Source organism: Excalfactoria chinensis, chromosome 6 (genome assembly GCF_039878825.1).
Source record: "Excalfactoria chinensis isolate bCotChi1 chromosome 6, bCotChi1.hap2, whole genome shotgun sequence".
Taxonomy (NCBI): domain Eukaryota; kingdom Metazoa; phylum Chordata; class Aves; order Galliformes; family Phasianidae; genus Excalfactoria; species Excalfactoria chinensis.
The window spans coordinates 5,550,263-5,571,541 of NC_092830.1; the positions used below are offsets into that span (position 1 = coordinate 5,550,263).

At 37.9% G+C, this 21,279-nt stretch overlaps 2 protein-coding genes and 1 long non-coding RNA gene across 6 annotated transcripts in view; 1 reads left to right on the forward strand and 2 right to left on the reverse strand.

Moving 5' to 3' along the window:
- Nucleotides 1-221: 221 nt before the first annotated feature.
- LOC140254410 (uncharacterized) lies at nt 222-7,493 on the reverse strand. The gene is made up of 3 exons (XR_011904197.1): nt 6,160-7,493; nt 5,522-5,612; nt 222-307 (listed from the first exon to the last, which is right to left on the reverse strand). It is a non-coding gene; the product is annotated as an uncharacterized lncRNA (long non-coding RNA).
- Nucleotides 775-5,607, forward strand: SYT15 (synaptotagmin 15). The gene is made up of 8 exons (XM_072340158.1): nt 775-865; nt 1,008-1,206; nt 1,751-1,896; nt 2,143-2,438; nt 2,823-2,993; nt 3,453-3,573; nt 4,392-4,568; nt 4,900-5,607. Exons 1-8 carry the CDS (start codon nt 775-777, stop codon nt 5,034-5,036), a joined length of 1,338 nt encoding a protein of 445 aa, XP_072196259.1. The 3' UTR covers nt 5,037-5,607.
- A 572-nt stretch (nt 7,494-8,065) lies between the features above and the next one.
- The window catches only part of SHLD2 (shieldin complex subunit 2), a 33,594-nt gene continuing 20,380 nt past the window's right edge, over nt 8,066-21,279 (reverse strand). For 2 of the 4 annotated variants that reach the window (XM_072341002.1, XM_072341003.1), the window contains 7 exons: nt 20,358-20,465; nt 19,540-19,734; nt 17,034-17,168; nt 13,730-13,936; nt 12,710-12,944; nt 9,856-9,971; nt 8,066-8,850 (listed from right to left, as the gene is read on the reverse strand). In XM_072341002.1, the coding sequence (XP_072197103.1) occupies nt 8,654-8,850; nt 9,856-9,971; nt 12,710-12,944; nt 13,730-13,936; nt 17,034-17,168; nt 19,540-19,734; nt 20,358-20,465 (1,193 nt within the window). In that variant the 3' untranslated portion in view covers nt 8,066-8,653. The remainder of the gene's footprint in view (nt 8,851-9,855; nt 9,972-12,709; nt 12,945-13,729; nt 13,937-17,033; nt 17,169-19,539; nt 19,735-20,357; nt 20,466-21,279) is intronic. The other 2 variants (XM_072341004.1, XM_072341005.1) reach the window with 2 other exon arrangements.

Genomic DNA, 21,279 nt, shown 5'->3' on the forward strand with positions numbered 1-21,279 from the left:
CATTAAATACTCAGATAAAGGAGGGAAGCATAACAATGAATTCCTGAATTTCCATTTTTTGTTCCAAGAGAACGATATCTGCAGCCTACCTACATTATTTCTTACACTAACTCCGGTCAGGAATCCCCCTCCATTCAGAACATTTAACCAGAAGCTAGAAAGCACTTCAACCTAAGCCTCACAACCCTTGGGTCAGACACGGACATACCTGATCCAGTTGGTGTCTTCTGGTGTCTGAATTGACTCACTGGTGGCAGCCAATGTCCAAGGCAGGTTCAGATCTGACTCTCAACCACCAGTCTGCACCCTAAAACCAGAGAAGAAAGTCAGTATTAGCTGTGAGAGAACACCAGGGCTCTGTCACAGCAATTCCAAAAGAGACCCTGAGAGCTAAGCTCAGTCACTGCACAGTACTCGGCTGATCCTAATTCAGCTCCCATCACTGTAGAGGAGGGAAGAGAATTGTGCAGTTTGGGCTCATTGTCAGAGAGGATTAACTCTCAGCTGAGACCCAGCCGTGTGTCAATGCACAGTTCAGAGCTGGGCCAAGGCAGGCTGGGTGTAAATTGCACTGCAGGAATTGTCTCTACAGCATTTTCCTCTAGGATATTCTGCAAGCATAAGACAATGAACTGAGGTTCACTGCTGACACTCTGCTCTTGGCCTAAAAAGAAACCTTCTTAACAGAGTTCATCATAGTCCTATTAAATAAACTTACTAAGCTTCCAGTTTTATTGGTGTGAGGAAAAAAAACAACATAAGAAAACCCAAGCAATGCATCATTGTCAACGTACCCGAACGCTTCCTTTCACTGCTGCTGACATACATCTTCAGGGGTTATGTCATGATGCAGCCAAAGACAGCAGTGAGCACATGAGCAGAACTGTTGCATTCTAGAATGTTTTTAGAATGTAAATAAAAACACCACATTTCGTTTTCCTATCTCCCTCCAAAAGGCGCATAACTTTGACCCTGCTATGCTGCTTTGTGTGCTTCTGTTTGAACAGAACAAGTAGTTACTGTTGCTGGAGGTGTAACAGCAGGGATCCTTTTATTTGTTCTCATTGGAATAACTGCATATTTGCTCTGGAAGAAGCTTTGCCTCGTATATTCTTACGAAGAGCTCCCTAATCCTGCCAAAACAACGCCTGTGAGAGCCATTGTGCAAGATCAGTCATCTTCTGAAATACAACCAAAAAACACAAGGTATATTATTTCTTTTTTAAAGTAGGCACTTTAACCTGGTGAACTGCAAATCAGCCGCCATCTGATTAAATATATTATTTATGTTCTGCTTTGTTCTTCTCTAAAACTATGAATGCAATGACTATGTGTAATTGGTGTAAAAGGTGTTATAGTGGAGTGTTATCGCTGCTTTATCTGTTATATAAACAAATGTAGCCCAGGTGTCTGTATTGCCCATGGTAGTTTCAAAAGAAAACAAAAAACTTAGAATAAGGACTTCACTTCTGAAAGGAAACTCTTAGTTACTGCAAGGCTTTGAAGCTTTAAAACAAGAAGCTGCAGTTAGCTCTTCATTTTCTTTGATAGATTAATTCTAAAAGAGAAGAAAGAGAAAGGTGAGGGATCTGTGAAGGCATCAGATCTGAAGTCCCTTGGTGTTACAGAGATATTCACAAGGATATTTACTCTGTATATTTTTTCATCTGAGATAAGTAACCGTGTTACTGTTACCAAGTTTGGTTTCTGTATTTGAACTAGAAGAATCAGTAGCTGTTGATGTCTTGAGCAGATCCAAAAGCGTTCCATTCATAATTCCACCAACACTGCATGGGCGAGACTGGATTCACCTGACAAATGAAGAACAAATCCAGGAAGACAATAACTCCTGCATGACTCCCCAGCCTGGGCCACGGTCATCATTTCATTCTTTGGGTATGACATTTCAAAAATACAACTCTTGGAAGGGCAGCTTGATTATGGAGCGTGTTCATTGAAGGCATATCAGGCATAGCATTAACAGTAGAAGCCTACAACTACTCCCAGATTTGAGGGGAAAGTAATTTAGATCCAAAGTTTATGGAAAAATTGATCAATGTGATTTCCTTAGCACAACAGTGCTTACAATAATGCCCGCGGCAGTCTCAAAACTAACGTGTTGATGCTTTTTATCTTGTGAAGCTGGAGCTTACATTGTAGGGACCGTTAACCCCGAGCTGTACAAGTTCCCCGAAGACACGAGTGAGACCGATTTTCCTGAAGGCAACATTGGCCGTCTCTGGTTCTCTATAGAATATAAACGAGCATCAGAAAGGCTCCTCATCTCCTTGATAAAAGCCAGAAAGCTGCAGCCTCCTGCTGACTCCTGCAGTCCATTTGTGAAAGTCTACTTGCTGCCTGATGAAAGATGCTACTTGCAGTCTAAAATAAAGCGTAAAACCCTCAATCCGCAGTTTGATGAAAGCTTTGTTTTCCAGGTACCTGTCCTTTAGATGAAGCAGCCTTTTGTTTGCAATTATCATCTCACTGAATTAAAGCACATTCTGTGAAAGTGATTTTTCTACCAACTTTTACCAAGATACAAGCATCTCCACTGGAGGTGCAATTTAGACCTGGAGACTCTAAGCTACCTACCCAAGTCTGTGGCTCCGGAACCAGCCTTACTTGTGGTCTACATCAAAATTAGGGATTCCAGCCTGAACTATGGCTGAGCAAAGCAGCCCAGCAGCTCTAGACGTCCAGTGAAAACTTACAGCGAAGTTTTTATAGCTTTTAATTTCTTTACAGTGAAAGTAGACTAGACACTAGAACTCTCAAAGTCTCAGATAGCTTACGATTATTTTCTTCCTTCTCCTGTACAGGTTTCTAGTAAAACGTTGCTTCAGAGGACTCTGAAGTTTCTGGTTTATCATGTCGATAAGCAGAAGCACCACCACCTCCTAGGCCAAGTCATCTTCCCACTGAAAAATGAAACCTTAACTGATGACAGCAAAGTAGTCGTATGGAGAGATCTGGAGAAAGAAAACTTAGAGGTAGGTACACAGCAGGCTGCTTGGCATTGTTGAATTTCTATCCTCTTGCAAGTACTGGAAGGGTACAGGTATGACAGAAGTACGTTGGATTGAATACATTAGATGCTGAAGTTTGATTACTATTTGGAGTTCAAGTTCCCCTCTTATGAACCTGCAGCCCCAAAGCATCTGTAGGGGTATTATCAGGGTCACATGGGTTAGGAGGATACACTTGCATGGGAAAGTACTTCATGTTATTTCCTTCTGTTTTGAAACTGTAAGAGCAGAAAAAGTTCAAGAGGAAGGAAGATTCAGGAAGGCTGATTAACCTGTGTTACCAAATATCACAACAGCATAAAGCCATCGCTATTTGCTGCCTCGGCATAACAGAAAGCACTAGCAGGAAGAAACAGCCCCCTCCCTCCATTTATCCACGTGGAGTTTTTCAGACTTTTGATGAATGCTATTTTGCTTTCCAAGACTCCCTCAGAGCACGGTGATATCCAGTTCTCCCTCAGCTACAATGACTACCTGGGTCGTCTCTCTGTGGTGGTTCTGAGGGCAAGGGGATTAAAGCTCCAGGATGAGAGCCGTGCTGTCAGTAAGTGCCACTTCCTCTTTGCTACCAGCTCCAGAATTCCTGTTCCAATCTGTTCCTTATTAGTTTACCCAGGCTTATGCTGAGTGACTTTCAATAGAACAAATAAACAGAGTCATTTGAAAGAAAACAAACCTTATTTTGTTACTGGGGTAATTAGATTTTGATAACTTGGCTCTGCTGTTTTGGCTTTGGTTCTTAATAGTTTTCCTTCCACTGCAAAGCAGTGAGAATCATTGCTTTGCTGCTCTCCAGTTCAGAATTAACAGCTGCCCCAGGGAAAAGACTGGAGGCAAAAGACAAAAGGCTCAGGGCTGCAAATCAACTGCTTGCACTGAACAGCTGTCCCAAGGGGAACTGAGCTTGGAGAAAACTCCCAATTTAGGATGGCCAGGCTGTTGTTTCAAGGACCACGGCATGGAGTCACAATCATTAGCTCTTTCTGCACTGTATTTTTTTTCCTCTGGCACATCCTACTCAAGCACCCTTGGCCTCAGGTGTTAAAAACAAACTGTGTTGTGTCCAGAACTTTAGTGATTCAGTGAAGGGCTCTGAAACTAAACGATATAAATGCAAAATAGCATCTAGCAGTTAAAAGATGTTTAGTTCTCCCTGTACAGACAAATCAGAAACCATAAAGTTTCTGCACCCTAGGCGCTCTGTGTATTCTCTGCTTAACGATACACATTACCTTACTGCCATACACACTTCAATCATTCAGGATGGAATTTTATACTTGGCATTTACTCCTGAAAGCGAGACATTCCATAAGCCTTCCTAACTGCCTCTAATATGTATTTCTTTTTCCCCCCCCATACAAGGTGTATATGTCAAGGTCTCATTAATGAACCACAATAAGTTAGTCAGAAGTAAAAAGACAGCAGCTGTTCTGGGATCTCCCAATCCAGAGTATCATGAATCCTTCAGTTTCAAGGCAAATCAGACAGAGTTGGATACAGCAAGCCTGAGTCTATCTGTGCTCCAGAACGCTGAACAAAGTAAGCTACATATTAAAGTTGTCAAATCTCTTGTTACGTTGCAGAGAGGATTAAAATCATTTATTATGATCAGTGAACGCTTATGCATATAAGCCCCCCATCTCCAACTACTTTTAAGCCATTTACAATTTCTAATCAAATTTGGAAGATGAGCAGTAATTTTAATTATCACAGAGATCAAGTGTAGATTCTTCAGCAAAAAAAGGAAAAAAAGAAGGATTTTAAATTAGTTTTCAGAATGTGCATTTCTTAGAGAAATAAAGGTTAAGATCTTAATTTATATTTCATATACGTGTTAATTCCTAACTGCTTTCTCTTTTTTCCCCTCCAGAAACACATGTGCTGGGGCGTGTTGTAGTTGGGCCATTCATGTACAGCCGGGGCAAAGAACTAGAACACTGGAATGAAATGATCAGCAAGCCTAAGGAACTGGTCAAACAGTGGCATGCTCTCTGCTACAGCACTTAAAGAGCATCGCTCTATGGACAAAAGACACACAAGATGGAGAAGCTCTCACTGCCTTTTATAACCTAATGATAAAGGGTACAAAATCTTCCAACAGTTAACAGTCCTAAGCAGGCAGGAATAGAAGTATATTCTTTCTTTCTCCAAACCCAATCAGAAGACTTAATCCCCAGTAGTCTGGAACCCAACCCCAATTACTGTTCTGTAACATAATTCAAAGCAATTACTGTATCTTGAAATAAATACAATTCTTCTCTTCCTAGCTGTTCACTGGGGTCCTGACCTTCACACCTTCTACATCCTACAGTCATAAACCAGATAGGCTACTGCAGAAAAGCATTCTGAACAATTTCATACAATTACGTTCCAAGAGAACCATAATTTCTATCAAGTCAGTTTCCTTTCAGACCAAGTATGTTAATTCAGTATTTAAAACATCCTTTCCATTTCTCATTGTCTACAGGAAAATACAATGAATGAAAACATACCTGGGAGGAACTGCTAAGATACAACACTCCTCTTCTCCTGGTCGCCCATCTGAAATGTTACATGGTATCCTCAGTCTGTCTTGCTACATTGCTGGATATAAGAGTGCAGCTGTTAGAATTTAGTCAAATATAAAGTTATTACATCTCCATTAAATGAATATACTGCCCCAAAGCTAAACTTAACTACAAAACCACTGAAAGTTTATCCAATATGCAGTATGTTTGATCTAGGAAAGAAAGTTAAGCATATATGTATATCTATACATACACACACAGTGCTAATTGCATTACTATGATAAAGCAGTTTAACCAAAAACATTGTCCCTTCTCTTGATTCAAATACTACCAATATTTTTTGCAACATTAAAGGAACTGTTGAAGATGCTTCATGCAGTTATGCTGACTAGTTTGTGCAAGAAGATGCACGTAACCTACAGTACCAATTAACATAAATATCTCTAGAGAGGGAAATCATGGGCTTTTGTTCACATATCTGATTTGATATACGGTATGCTCCGAGTAATAAAATAATGCATTGCATTAACAGCCTTTTTGTGCCTCCTGTACATGTAGGTATCAACTGCTCAGAGTTCATATTCAATTCCAAAGATACTGAAAGAATACTTAAATGCACTTACCAGTGCACTTCTTGTCTCTCAAGCAAAATACATGAGAAAGGTCCATTTTGACTCCTCCTGCACAGCACTTGTTCCAGCGGTGAAAAAGACATGATTAAATCAGGTATTAGAATGCAGTGCTGTTGTCACACCGACTAAGATGCATAGCACAGAAAACCCTCACCCCAAAAAACACACAGGAAAGAGATGTAAGATGATACAAAATGTGATGCTTTCCTCAATACTTTCATTATTGAGAGTACTGAGAGCTTCAGAATTGCTGAAGCCCTGCAGTAACGCTATCATGTACTCATGGAAAAACAATTCCTTTGAGGGGCAGTGAGCAGCAATTTACTTGTTTTAGAGCAGAAATGAATGAAAGATACACACTTTTTTAAGAGAAGAAAGCCCACCCCTACTCACCCAGAACATTTATCTGTACATCATCATATTCTACCGTAACTTCTTTGCTAATTAAGATTATTCTCACACTAGTCTTTTAAGTTGAATGATCAGTCCCCTCTCTTAGTCCCTCCTTCCTCCATGTGAAGAACTGAGAGGCCAGATGCATTTATTTGGCGACTACCTGCTCCTAACATAAAACATTCTAAAAACAGCATCTTGATGTAACAGACAGGGAACACAGTGTTACAGATGGTCAGGGATCAGATGGCTCCTGGGAAGGAGAACTCCATGCCAGACAGTAGCACAGAAAGATAAAGCAATAACTTGCAATCTGGAATGCACGGAATGAAATCTAAAGTGAAAAACCTAAGACAGCAGGACTTATAGTTTCCAAGAAAGAATTATTTAAGCAAAGATCAGAAGCACAGCTACAGCATTACAGTGAATTAAACTGACACTGAATTACACTGCTACACTTATAGATCAGATTTCATGATGGGACATTATTAAAAGAGATAGAGATTAACCTGAAAGGATCATGAGAATGAGGTCCAAGTTATCCAGCAACATAACCACAATGCATGTAACTCAGCACTTAGATGCACATAGTTAAGCAATCCAGATGGCACGACTTCCTTCCACAGTCATCAAATCATTCTCGTGAGGCTGCACACTGGCGGGATGTTAAACAATCTTTAGAATTTCTCTAATGTAATTGATGCCTTGTTTTTCCTAGGTCTTATTAAATACAAAGAGCTCCTGGAATACTTCAATTCATACTAGACTAATATCAGTGTTTATACCTCATTTAAACAAATACAGAAGACTGAAATGGTTCTTTCTGTATGTTCTCCCCTGGTTATAAGTAACCCACATTCTAGAATCAGGCACTACTGAAGAAAGTATAAATGGAATGAGGTACAAGTGGTGAAAACATGAACAGTGAGGTAATGTACTCATTTGACTCACCTGAAAAACCATCAGTTCCCAAAAATTACAGTTAGAGTCTTACTAAGAGCTATGCATTCAGAGATGGAACAAAATAACAGGCAACAGATAGCCAGGAATTAAACCAGAAGGGTCCAAAGGGGAGAGTTAAAGGGTGTTCCCTTTCTAATCAAGTCTGCATTTTTGAGAATGAGTCTAAGGATGCTTGTGGATAATGGAAGCATTACCTGGAAACACTGACTGCAAACAACATAGGTAAAGATGTGCAAGAACGTAATAGAAGTGAATATAGCAAATATGATTTACACCCTACAGCTTGTACTGTTTCCAATAAGAGGCATAATTTACATCAGAAGAATACTGATCACAACCTATGTATTTGATCACTCTCAGAGTCATAGTTATCATACTGTTGCTTTATGAAGTCAGGTAACATCATTTACTCGGCCTTTTAACCACAATGTATTTCGATAGTGTCTTCTAAGACCTTAAAAACAACCAATTAAGTTTCTAAATCTGATTGTATTGGGAGAAACTTGTGTTAAATTGACTGTAATCAATTCTGAAATTGGCTCAGTGTGAAAGTGTGTGTTAATTTGCTACCTTATAGCTAAATGCATTAAATTTAAATAATTCTTTTAAATAATTACAAGAATGCACCATTTCAAATTAAAACCTCTGGGATCACTGCAACAACTTGTAGTTACACAACAGTAGATCCTCAGACAGATGTTATAAGAGAAAACAGCAACAAAACCGCTGAGGTAGAAATACTGCTGTTAAAAGACAGACCCACAACAGGAGAACAAGCACAAAAACATCACCAAGTTACAATTGGTTCTGTTTCTTTTATCTTGTCTGTGACTAAAACCAAGCTATTAAATACCAGTTCTCTTCCTCAATCTACCATATGAAAAACAGTCTCAACACTAGAGAACTTTTCCAGAGAGAAGAAAATGGAGATAACAGCAAGAGTTTATTAAGATTAAAAATGTATATAACAATATATTTTACAACAACTTCTAAGTTTTACAGCAGTATTATATACAATCAGCACATATTCTGTACCTGTTTTTCTGTGATTATTTATATTTAAAATATTTGCTTCCTTGAGCTAATTCATTTTTCTTCAGTTTGCAACACGTATCTTTCAGTCTCTTATTCAGTCATTGCTCAAGTTGATGCTTCGAAGATCAGGATGAAAATTTAGCAGGTGGAAATCCTTTTGCAAAGGATAGCTGTTCTCATCTAGCACAAAATGGCTTCTGATTTCCAACAAATAAGATGCTTCCACATCTGCTAGCAGCGAATGACACAGATCTGCTACTATCATGCCATAGGTTATATCTGAGGAGGGCACTGCAAAAGACAGAACAATTCAATTTAGTTCTTATCTTCCATAATACCACCTAACATTCAAGTCCTACTTCCATGAAAGCTACACTGAATCACCAGAAGAATAAACCAGCATCCAAATAAGATGCTGCTTTGTTTTCATCTTTTAAGAAAAGCAACATGCACAATGTTTTTCCTCTCAGCTGTTGAATCACAACACTTGTGAGTCATGTACAAAACGAATATGTAACAACAGAAGCCTGTCTGAAATAACAAGGGCTGAGAGACTTGCCTGTTCAGACTAGATTAGACTGAGAGGGGATATGATCAATGTGTATTAAAAAGCACAGGAGGCAACTTTAAGGAGCCAAACTCTTTCAGTGGTGTACAGCGATAGGATAACGAGTAATGGCCAAAAGCTAGAACATAGGAAGGTCCATGCAAATACATGGAAGAAATTCCTTACAGTGAGGGTGACAGAGCACTGAAACAGGCTGCCCAGAGAGGCTGTGAACTCTCTTTCTTTGGAGATATTCAAGGCCTGTTTGGACGCTCACCTGTGCAACCTATTGTAGGGCTATACTATTGTATAGTTGGACTCAGTCTCTAGAGAGACCTTCCAACTCCTGAAATGTAAGTTAAACACTTCTCATAGTTATTTACATGACTAACGTATGGCAGCTATTTCTAAAAACTTCAAATAAGATTTTATTTTGCATATAAATAATCCATTTAGCAGCCAAATATTTAGTTACATAACGTATAACAGACACTCACACCATCTCACCTATTAGTGTTGCTACTCAGCTCTAAACTTCAGAGTTTTTCCGATTGCAACTGAAACATTCTCTTTGTGTTGCTTTTTCCCCTTTGTTTTTTAAGTCTCATATACCACATGAATGTTCACCATACTTGTCCAGAACAACCACCTCATACATAACTTAAGTGTCAATAAGTAATAATTCCCTTTTCACTGAGAACTTTGCTGCCTGTAGTGTTTGTACCACAAGTTCATTCATGCAACAGTACCTACTGATCTGTTCAGCCAGTCTGCAGGAATATTAAGGAAGATTTTCTCCATCAGTTCAGACACCACGTGTACATTAATTTCATATCCTCCATCTTCCACTGTCATCAAAGCGGGTCTAGGTACAAAAACAAAAGGCTCTTGAAAATTAGCTGCTCCTTTTTGCCTAGTGGAAGCAAAATTTGTGAACCAAAGTAATACAAAATAATATGATCCTCTGTCAAGAAGTAGAATATTTCTATGCACAAATCTGTCTAATCTGTACACTTAGAACATGAGCTTGAAATATACCAAATATCACTACACAATGCTAAAATAATGAATAAATCTATCAAGGAAGCCTTACTTTAAGACAACTGCAGAAAGCCAGGCTTTAGTCACCTCTTGTCTTTTCCTGAAAGAGGATGAGAACTGCACCCAGTGACTTTTTTAAAACCAGAGAGCATAAACACATACAGATAAAATGAACCTGAAGATCTGCTGTTTCTACTAAAGCTCATATTTCATGTCTTGAGATTCAAGTAAACTGAAGATAAAGCTTTTTCATTATCAACACAAGAAGCAATCCTTCTCCATCCTCCATTTAAGAAACAATTTTCTCAAGTCAGGTAAGCATACAAAGGAACTGTAATTGCACTTGGGGAACGCTCATTACCCTTGTGTCCCCATTGTTTGTTTTGATAACATAATAAAGTCAAAAACCTAAGCCTACAAGCATAACCCTAACCAGATCCAGGAGAAATTCACCTAATGAGCAATACTTATCCTGATCTGAATAAAAAACATCTGTCAGCAGCTTGGCAAGCACTTGGTCTGCCGACTGATACTTCTAATCGCTAAGATTAAATACCAAGGAAACAACTGAAAACACCACTTTCAGTAAAATGTAACAAAAGTAGAACAACACTAGACTAACATATAGTCTTATATTGCGCCATCACTGAAGCAACCAAATGCTTGAAAATACTTCCATGACTGACATAAGCTGGCATAGTATTTCAAGGGAGGTGGCAGCACGGTGGTTATTAATATCAGATCCAAGGAGGAGATGATCGTACAGATGAAGCTTGTATGATCATACAGTAATCAAAACAAGAAGCTGCTTTTTGATATTTTGTCAGTAGGTACATCTAGTATTTATTGATCTTTAATTACTTCGCACAGTGTCCCAGACTCTAGTTGCTGGATGTCAGTTAACCCCACTATTGTTAACTGCATTGATTTCTGAGAGCACCAAGGAAGTTCTTGGGAGGCAATTTATTCATGAATACGAGTAACCCTTGATCATAACAGTGACAACCTGTTGGAAAGTTCAGAATGAAAGGGATCATTGCCACCTATGCTGTGCTCCTGCAGAATATTAACAAACTCACTAAAATATGAAAGAAAGAGAAGTAACAGGTTACTTTTACAATTGCCTGCTGCTACCATTACATGAAGTGTAAAGCATTTAAAACCAAAGACAAAGGCAGTCTCAGGATAGTAGTTAAGTTCTTAAATTTAAGTTCTTCTTCCTTGTCTCTTTGTCTTCAGCATTTCTTCTATCCAGCCTTATTTGTATCATCACAGCCCAGCAGGACTATGGAAATACTTACACACTACACAGTACTACAGCGAAGATAAATGTTCAGCATTCCAGTCATACAATAATACAGATAAAAGAATACAATTTAAGCATACGTACACACACATCTAAGCTTACATCATCAGCATCTAATAAAAAAAGAAGCTTAATTAGATTCACAACAGATGAACAAAACTGGGCTCCAACACTTCTGTGGAAGAAGTTGGTGAGCTACAGCACTGACACAGGGAATGACTACAGCAACCTGCAGAAGCGGAACCATATATTTAAGACAAAATAATTATCTTAAAGTGTAAAGATCCTACCATAATATTTAGTACCTTAAAGATTTCCTTTCTTAAAATAATCTTATATTAGGCTTATTAATTCCAGCTCTTCCCTGAAGGATCATGTTAAATTATAGAATAATCATTCAACAGCAACATGCATTCAAACACTGATAAATCCAAGCACTGGAAACTTGTATTCATCTTTCTCTCCAGCGAGAGGGCAAACTGACGTAATTCACATTCATCTTAAGAAAGAGGTGGGGGAACCTTTTTAGTTAAAAATAGAACTTTTTGCACTTAATTCACCCTTGTAAGAAAAATGCAGCATATCTTTTTGTTATGATGCTTAAATTTACTTAGGGCTTTTGAGATTTACGAGTTTAATAATAACACTATAATGATGTTTCTACATGAACTGGATCAGTTTTGTTTCTGAAAGTAAACACTCATCTTGTGTCACAGTGCCATCTACCGGTAACTTCACATCCCTGCTCTTGAAGTATGCTATTGCAATCATTTGTTAAGTTCTGCTTCCACAAGCCTAAAAAAAGAAAACGCAGTTTAAAAAACGTGGTTGTGTGTTGGAAGCATAGAATCACCAGGGTTGTAAAAGACCTAAAAGATCATCCACAGTCCTACTGTTCACCTATTACCAATAGGTATGTTCACATATTTTCAAACTTGGCCTGCAAGAAGAAGCACAAGGAGCTTTATTCTGGTCCTCAAGCTCTTCTTTCATCCTATCTCAATGAAGCAGAACTGAATAAACCCTGTTCCACAATATTCAAATCAAGCTAAAAGTTGCATTATGTATAGATGGAATTATTTGTTTAAAACTAATACAGCAATTCATGAATTGATCTTTGAAAATCACTTAGAAAACCAGACAAGACTAATCATACCTCAAACACACAGTTTATCACGTAGGCAAGAACTTAAAGCAAAGAAAATTGTAGTTCACTTCATTAATAGCACATTTCATTCTGTCTTTTTCTTGTTTACCTGTAGAACATTTTCACCTTGTTGTCTGGCAAACATCTAAAACACTGCTTGTAGATCATGTTCTCATCCGCCTGAAGTTCCAAGCCACATTTGGCACAACCCGAATACGTAATTATAGGCAGAGAAGCCAGAACACGCTCCAGCGAAGTGTCAGCATGGAAGATGAGCTGCCTGTACTGACCAGCTGAAACAGTAAACTTCAGCTCTAAGACACGAGCTTTCACTTGAATCACCCCTAGAGAAACAGCAATTTCAAACAAAATCATATTCAGCTTTATAGATTAAGCGAAAGCAATAAGTATCGCTGATTCAAAACCAAAATCACTAATAAGGCTTTATGAGTTTTATTCATTTAGAAGTACACTCATATTTAAGAGCTGATTTTTGCAGTGAAGAATTATTGTGCCTAACACTAAATCTAAAAATTTACAGATGTATGTAGTTTCTTCTTAGTTACTGCTGCAGTAACTGCCAACATTGAAAAGCATGAATAAAAATCAAGAGAAAACAATTCTTTGCAAAAAGAATTGGCAAAATCCATCAGGACCAGAAAGCAATCAATATCACTTTCTATCAGAAGAAAACTCATGTTGGAACACAAGTTTACTGATCAGATAGGCCAAACATTATTCTGTAGTTAACAGAATACCTACTTTGGAAGTAAAAGAAACACCAGCATTAGGAGAAGATTTAGTTGCTTTTATAAGCAAGAACACAATGGTGATGATTGACTGCAATTGCACAGAGTGAAATAGAAACATTTGATAGACAGATGGAGAGTTATTTCTTAAAGACCTATGGATTACATCAAATCAAGTATCACATTATTTAAGTTTCAGATACAGGTTATGGAACCAGGAAAATACTACGACATGACAACATGACAAGTCCATGATCTGATGGCATCAGATGCATTCAAACAGTAGGCTGGCAAACTTGGAGAAACATAACTAAATAAAAGATGTTATTGCTACGTACTCTGCTACCCAGACACCACAGTGCTGAAGAGAACAACTTTACCTGAGCATTTCTCCTCCAAATGTGCTGAGAGATTTGTCACTTTCATAAGGGATGCTCTGCTTTTCTGAAACTTTTCTTTGAATGCAATTGCTCTTTTGTCATCATCAAACAAACACTCACAGGATGACCATGGAGTTGAGTGCAGTTCAAAGTCACCTGAGACAGAACTGTTTTGGACCAGAAGGTATTTGAAGTCCCACAGATGACCTACAGAACAGAAAACAAGTAAACAAGAGTTTAATGCTTATATCTTGGTTAATTTATAGGAAACTGAAGTCAAGAGACTAGGTAACCTATGAGTTCTATTTCTTCTTTTCCTCCTCCTATTGGAAGCGTGGGGAAGGGAGGAAACAGCTGCATGGTGCTTAGTTGTCTATTAAGTCAAACAAAACCAGAAAAAAATAGATTTACTATAAATATTTCACAGTTTCTGGTCACAAGGACAATTTCTTTGTGTGCACCCTGAGGAATATTTCAGATGACACCAAGGTGAGTGCCCAAGATGGAAAATAAGCCATCCAAATGGACATAGACAAGTTAGAAAATTGCCTTATGGTATAGTAAAAGTACAGGTTGCGTGCCAAATCTGGTCTTTCAACTAATAAGCATTGCCATCATCTTCATACTTTGGGAACCATCTCTTACAAACATTACCTATAACACACTGCATTTCTTTTCTTGGAAAGCCCATCTATGGAGGAGATGAAGGATACTTGGTCTCCTCCACTCTTCCCCATCTCCTTCACCTTCTCCTTTTCCTTAACGCTTGTTACAACAGCTCTTAACAACTCAGAGCATGCTTGGAACGCTCACACCAGCAAGATCCTATTGGCATCTCCAGCATTTCCAATTTAGTCTAAGATCAAGCAACTACTCTAAAACACTACCCAGAGATACACCCCAAAGCAGGATGGTTACAGGTGGTAACATTTGTTGAAGGATATGGTCAGGTATCTACCGTGGCTCCAATGGTTTTAGACTTCACCCCTGAATAACTGCAGAATCCTAAGCAACAGATAGAATGTTTAAAATAAAATAAAATAAAGGTATGCCCCAATACTGGCTACACCAGGGAGTTACACCTTTCCATACTGTAGGGGCACATGGATTGTACCGATCAAACAATGGTCAAATGCTATTCAGCATCCTCAAAAGGAAGAGAATGCCCCTGGATCTGTCTCAGTCCCTTTAAGTGTCATAGCATGACCCTTTTTCACTAAGCCAAACAAAATATTGACTGATTCATACACGCATGCTTGCTCACATTCTCATATCCCTACATAAACACTTTCAGGTGAGTATATAAAATGTTGCTGCCATACTTTGGTACGTTCCTCTTTAAACCCTAAAGGTACTTCTGCAACACAACAAAAGGAAATGCACTACTTCTCATATTTGCCTTGAAAACTTACTCAGCATCTTTCCCACTGCCTTCAGTGGGTTCTGAATTTTACCCCATGTTAGTAACAGCTCCCCAAGAATGCTGGTTCACAGAAATGCACTTTATGTTTTCATTAACCTGTATCTAAAGAATAAAATGTGAACTGAACTTATGACTGTACGCTGGAAGCTTGAGGGTATTCCTTTTTATCATGAGATGGAAAACGTAACTTCTATTGCCAACAATTGTTAAATGTATAGAAGAGGTGGAATTCTGTGCAATCCAAGCATATACACAGCTTAAAAATTACAAGTCCCTATTCTTTGCTCTAGAAGACTGAGCTACCCAATCTGATAGTAACACGTGCCTCAGCTGTTCTATGACTAGCAGCAAGAACGGGATCACGCGCTTTCCTCATGTAACCCACTCACACTATTAGCTGCTGTGTTGTGTATTCTTGTTCTGTATCGTGGGAGTTATCTTTCTGGCTGTCTCATTTGGACCAAATGTTCACGTTTGGTCTATGATACATATTTGAACAGTTGTGAAAACACTCTTATCTTCAATTTCAGATATAATCTTTTAATCATTAAAAACCAACCACTAAATACACAAGAAATCTAGCTAGAGCAGAAGAGAAGTTTTACAGAGAAATATAAGTGCTGAAAACTAGAAGGAGTCACATCACCTCTTCAGCTTTACTACTTGAAGCACCAGGGAATTATAATTTGGTGTCTTAGAAATTCTTTGTGACATTTAGTCAAATTTTTTCAGCTCCAATGCATAGTATTAAAAAAATACATTAGAAATTGTGTAAATTTATTTATTTTTATTATTTATTTATATATTTGTTTATATTTATAATTTATATATTTTTATATATTTATATTTATAATTTATATATATTATTTATTTATATATTTATGATTTATTATAATTTATTGTATTAGAAATTCTGTAAAAAAAAGAAATAAAGCAGCATACTAAATGCTATAAAATTTCTAACTGTTTATCTAATAGAAATCATATGTCTGCACAGACAAAACAAAAGCCACGCAGATTTCAAGTAGTGAAGTTAATTGGTGAATGCTTAAATAGGACTGCCTTCCAGTGGTCCAAGTGGGGGGTCCTGCAGTTACGTGATTTATTTATGAGTATAAATTATTTCTCAGCTCAAGAGGATCAAGTAGGATTTAGAATCTACGTGCAAAAGTTTACAGGCAAATTTTCGCTACAGGTTTGTTTAACCTTTCTGGGTTTTATTTTGTACTATATGATGATTGACTTTAGTAAGGTGTGCTCAACACCTGAAGTAATACAGTATTTATTACCTAAATGTATCCACTAATGAGAAATGCATACTTTCAGTAATCAATTTAAAAGCCTAGATTCAAATGTTCTTAAAGTACAATAACTATCGCATTTAAAACACAGGCTATGAAATTCTGCAAGAAATGTTGTTGTCAGTTAATGGCTGGGCTAGACAGCAGGACTGCTGGGATATGAAACCTAGTCCTGCTAAGGCAGAAAGCAGACAGCACAAATGAGCATTAGAAAGAACAGCAATTGATGCAAGAAGAGACAGCAATTGCAACACTGAGCAAAACCAGTAGCTTCGTTAACACCATTTTGTTTGGTTGGTTTCTTTTGACGTTATTTAAAGTTAAGACAACTAGGCTCCAGTGCATCTTGTCACTGGATTTGAATTTGTGAATATACAGGCCTTCTCTGTCTTGTAAAATGAGCACACCAATGCTGATGAGTTGCTGATGGCATTACTTCCAAACAGTTGAGAATTGTTAAAAACCTAATTCAAAACATGATCTTTTCAAGGAAACCTGAATAGAAAACATGACCAGCTGAACCTTCTAAAGCTGTTAATGGAATCAGAAATCATATGATAGCAACCTATAAAGGTTTTACCTTTTCTCCTCTGAAGCTGAGGGCACCAGGCAGCCCCTGCTCCCCACAGCACCATCTTGTAGTGTTGATCTCTGTTCTGTTCTACAGTTAGAATAATTTTCCTCTGGTAGCCTCCTCTGTAGCTATACACAGACTCTGGAACGTTTGAAATTATATGACTTGTTATATAGCACAAAGCACACCAACAAAAAAAATAACACACCTCAATATTAAGATAAAACTATGCTACTATGCTTTGAGCGTAACTCTAGGTAAACAAGAAATACCTACAGTTTCTTCAGGACAAAATGAAAACATTTTGAGATTTCTGCAGCAAGACCCATCTGGTTTGAAGGAACACATAAAGAATATTAATTTACCTCCATCTACCTCACCACTTAGCAACAGGGCACCTCCCTAGCAGGTATCTAAGAATCCTGGAGCATTTCTCACTCATCATCCTGACTGGTGTAAGTACAAAGAAATTGTACTCAATCTCTCAGCAACAGATTGCAATAATTGGAAACTGATGCATTCTCTGTGCAATATACTCAAGTGACAGCTCTACAAATTTTTGTAATTCATTACAGCCACATACAACACAAATTATCATTGACAGTACATATAAACCAAACATCAAGATTTTTATGCATTTTTACCTGTAGGTAATGCCTGCAAGCTTCAGTTCCATGCTCAACTATAATTATTTTTATTAATTGAATCTCTTAGCAAGAACATTTGCTTTAGGTATGTCCTAATCAGAGGTGCATACAATAATATAGTAGGAGATTTCTATCTTTAAAAACCTCAACTTATAATGAGTAAAGGTGATTCAGACAATCCAGCTGACAAAATGAATGCATTTTCCTCCTTCCTACTGCTACAGGCACTAACACATGATGACAGTGCAACATGATCAAGTCAAGGTGAAAATCATTATATTTAGCACTGAGAAACAGTAGAACAGTAAAGAAATCAATCTGAGCACGTAAGCATGGAAAAGAGAGGGAATTCCTTTTCCAACAGTTAGAAATAGCACGGCAAAACGGTGCATGAAGTACACTGCATAAGATAACCCTGATTCAGTTTGGTTTTAGCCCCCCAAACTGATTCCTATTGTGTAAAGTCAAGACATAACTTATTTTCTCCTGGCAAGAACTCTAAGAGGCATCACTTATTTCTGCTGCAGTAAGTATAATAAGTTGATGCCGCCTTGTGAGCATTTCTATGATTCTACACTGAAAGCCAAGGTATGGCCTGATTATAAAACAATGGTAGCAAATCAATTTTAACATGGAAAAGGACTTCATATCAGGAATTGCAAAATAACTACACTCTCTATTAGAAAGCTACTAGAACAGGTTGCTCAGAGAAGCTGTGGATGCCCCATTCCTGGAGGTGTTCAAGTAAAGGTTGGATGGGGCCCTGGACAAGCTGATCTAGTGGCTGGCATTGCTGCTGTTAGAACTACGTAACTATATACCATTAAGATTCCTTCTAATCCAAGCCATTCCATGGTTCCATAATTCCATGAGAAGCAATAGTGCATTAAACACATGAACTGGTGACAGAAGTCCTTTGGGAGTCCTCACAATACACAGGAAACTCAAATTTCCAGAACAAACCATCTTAATGCGGTCGCTTCCTGCTCTGTTTGCATGAAGGAAATACAAATACTGCTGTGAGGCATTTTAATAGGTTCATAATGGAAAATCTGTGTTGAAAATTGGAGAGAACTCACACAGACACACATTTAGGGACAATAAAAAAAACACTGCAGATACGTAAGAAATGAGAAATGTAATGCTTAGCTTTACAATCTACACTAACCAGGAAAAAAAAAACCAAAAACATTCTGAATGAAGTACTAAAAAGGTGCACAGTTCCAATATAAACAACAGTTAAAATCCTATAATAATTAAAATAACGAGTAATTCTACGTATAATTCTGGAAATCACATGATTTACAGTGTAACCCTAAGTTTTCCTTTGTGCGCATGAGGCACACACGGAAGGCAGATAGAAAGCAAGGTCTGAATTAGCGAAGCCTGACTGTCCCACACGATGCTTTAACAAACAAGCCATTTTTCTCAAGCAGTAGTCTACAACAAGATTGCACCTCTGAGTTTCAAGAGCCATTAAAACTAACCAACATACTTTCACTGTAGATGCCTTTTCAGCATTCCTACTACACATTCCTTAGTGAAAATGAATCAACCACTCAGTGAGCAAGAGCACAATGTCAATGTCCAACCCCTGCATGCTACTCACACGGATCTACATGCTACCGATCAGCTAGCATGCAATAACCTCACTCAGCACCTGATTTCAGTCATTTTCCTCCTGCACTGTTCTACTTCTCCAGCTATGACCTCAACGAGTGGTTCTTCACAAAAGTTTTATTTGTGAATTGTATCAAAAATCTGACTACGAAATAGGAAACAACCCACCATAGGTAAAATGTAAACAGCAATTTTACAAGGCAATTCTCAAGTTCTGACATTTAAAGTCCATAGCATGGACTTACCTGTTAATATGGCAATGCTGATAATTTTTAAGATTGAGTGAACCAATGTGTTTGGCTGAAGCTGGTCAAGTTGAACATACTGAACGCTGTCCAGTCTCTGAACGTGCCTTCGTGGAATGTTTCCAAAGTGAGGAAATTCTGATGCTACATATGCCAATAAGCCACTGAGAACATCACCATTCACTACAGGGTAAACTTAAATGAAAACAACCAAAGTTAGAGGGACCCTCCTTTTTTCTGAGCTTAGCAGTTCAAATACCAACTGTGTATATTTGAACAAACTAAACCAAACCTGTTCTAAGAACACTAAGGCAGGAAACCATTGAGATGTGCGACATTTGATTCACAATTAAACCGTGTTTCATCTGCCTCCTCTTGATAACATCCTGATGTTAACTATACTTACAGTATTTTCAGTTACACCAAAAGTAAAAGAGTCCTGATATTACAACTTAGTAAAAACAGCCATTATTGATCATTTACTCCAAACCTGTCTTAAATAGGTAACCAATGTCAGGAAGACTAAGAACAAAGCAATTTCACCAGGACACTCATGTTATCTTTCCCCTTTACCCCAACACTCCACAACCCAGGTATCTTTGAAGCCTTCATGCTCCATAGTCCGCAAATTTTCCCTGATCTCCTCATCTTCTTAAGCCTTACAAGGTCCAGGTGAACTTACACACAGTGTTTTGTACTTTCCAGCTATTTACATTTCTATTTTAATCTTCACACAAGGCACTGCCAATAAAATGCACTACTTCAAACTGGTATTTTAGCACAATTTTGTTAAGGGAACTTATGCACTGTTATCTTACATTCTTCTGGATTGAGAGCTGAGTAGTTCCCCAGATTCAGTAACTGACTGGTAAACGTAGACTGCAGCATTATTTCTCCATACCATTGATTCTCATACATCATGATATCTGTAAGAAAAAAGCAACCTTATTAACTCATGTGCAAACTGTATTGAAGTATCGTACTTACTTTCTGGGCTATGAAACCAAAAATCTTGAGGTTGGCTCCATATCAGATCTTTAATTTAGACTCATTTCTTTTTAGCTCACTATTCTTTCAGTCTCATCGTCTGCTCTATCTTCTTTGCTCTCAACTTGTTTGCCTGCCCTCTCCTACTTTCCCCACATGGTTTTTCTTCATTACCAAGGACACACTGCACCTTGATGTATAAAACACCTACATCTGGCATTCGTATATACAAGGGACTTGCCCAAAAATATTTAAGAGCCCTACTACAGTGCAACATTTCTGGCAAAGAATGTAGTACCAAGGTTACCTGGAAACACTTCTGATATATCCTGGTGTAACAAAGTCTAAGCAGAAAACAAAGGCCACTTTATCTTCAATTGCTTTAGAATAACTACCACTGCAATACAAGTGCTTACTTAAAGAACTATTGTTGAGAAAGAGATGTAAGCATCCTTAAAGTATCAGTGAACTACTCAAACAAAAATACTTCTTCTATATTTTCTTTCTTTGCATTCTTGCAAAAACTGAATGTTTAGATAGCTATCAAATTCTGATCAACTCCAACCCTAATTTACATGCAATAGCATTTTATTTCATTGCATCATCTTAACAAGGATTTAGTTCCCATTATGTATTAACAAGCACAAAGTACTTCATCAGTACCCATCTTCATAAGCTGTAGAGAAGACCAAAAAACAAATAACTAGCACACCAGGTTTGTAACAACACTTTCATGTTAAAACACTGACAGGT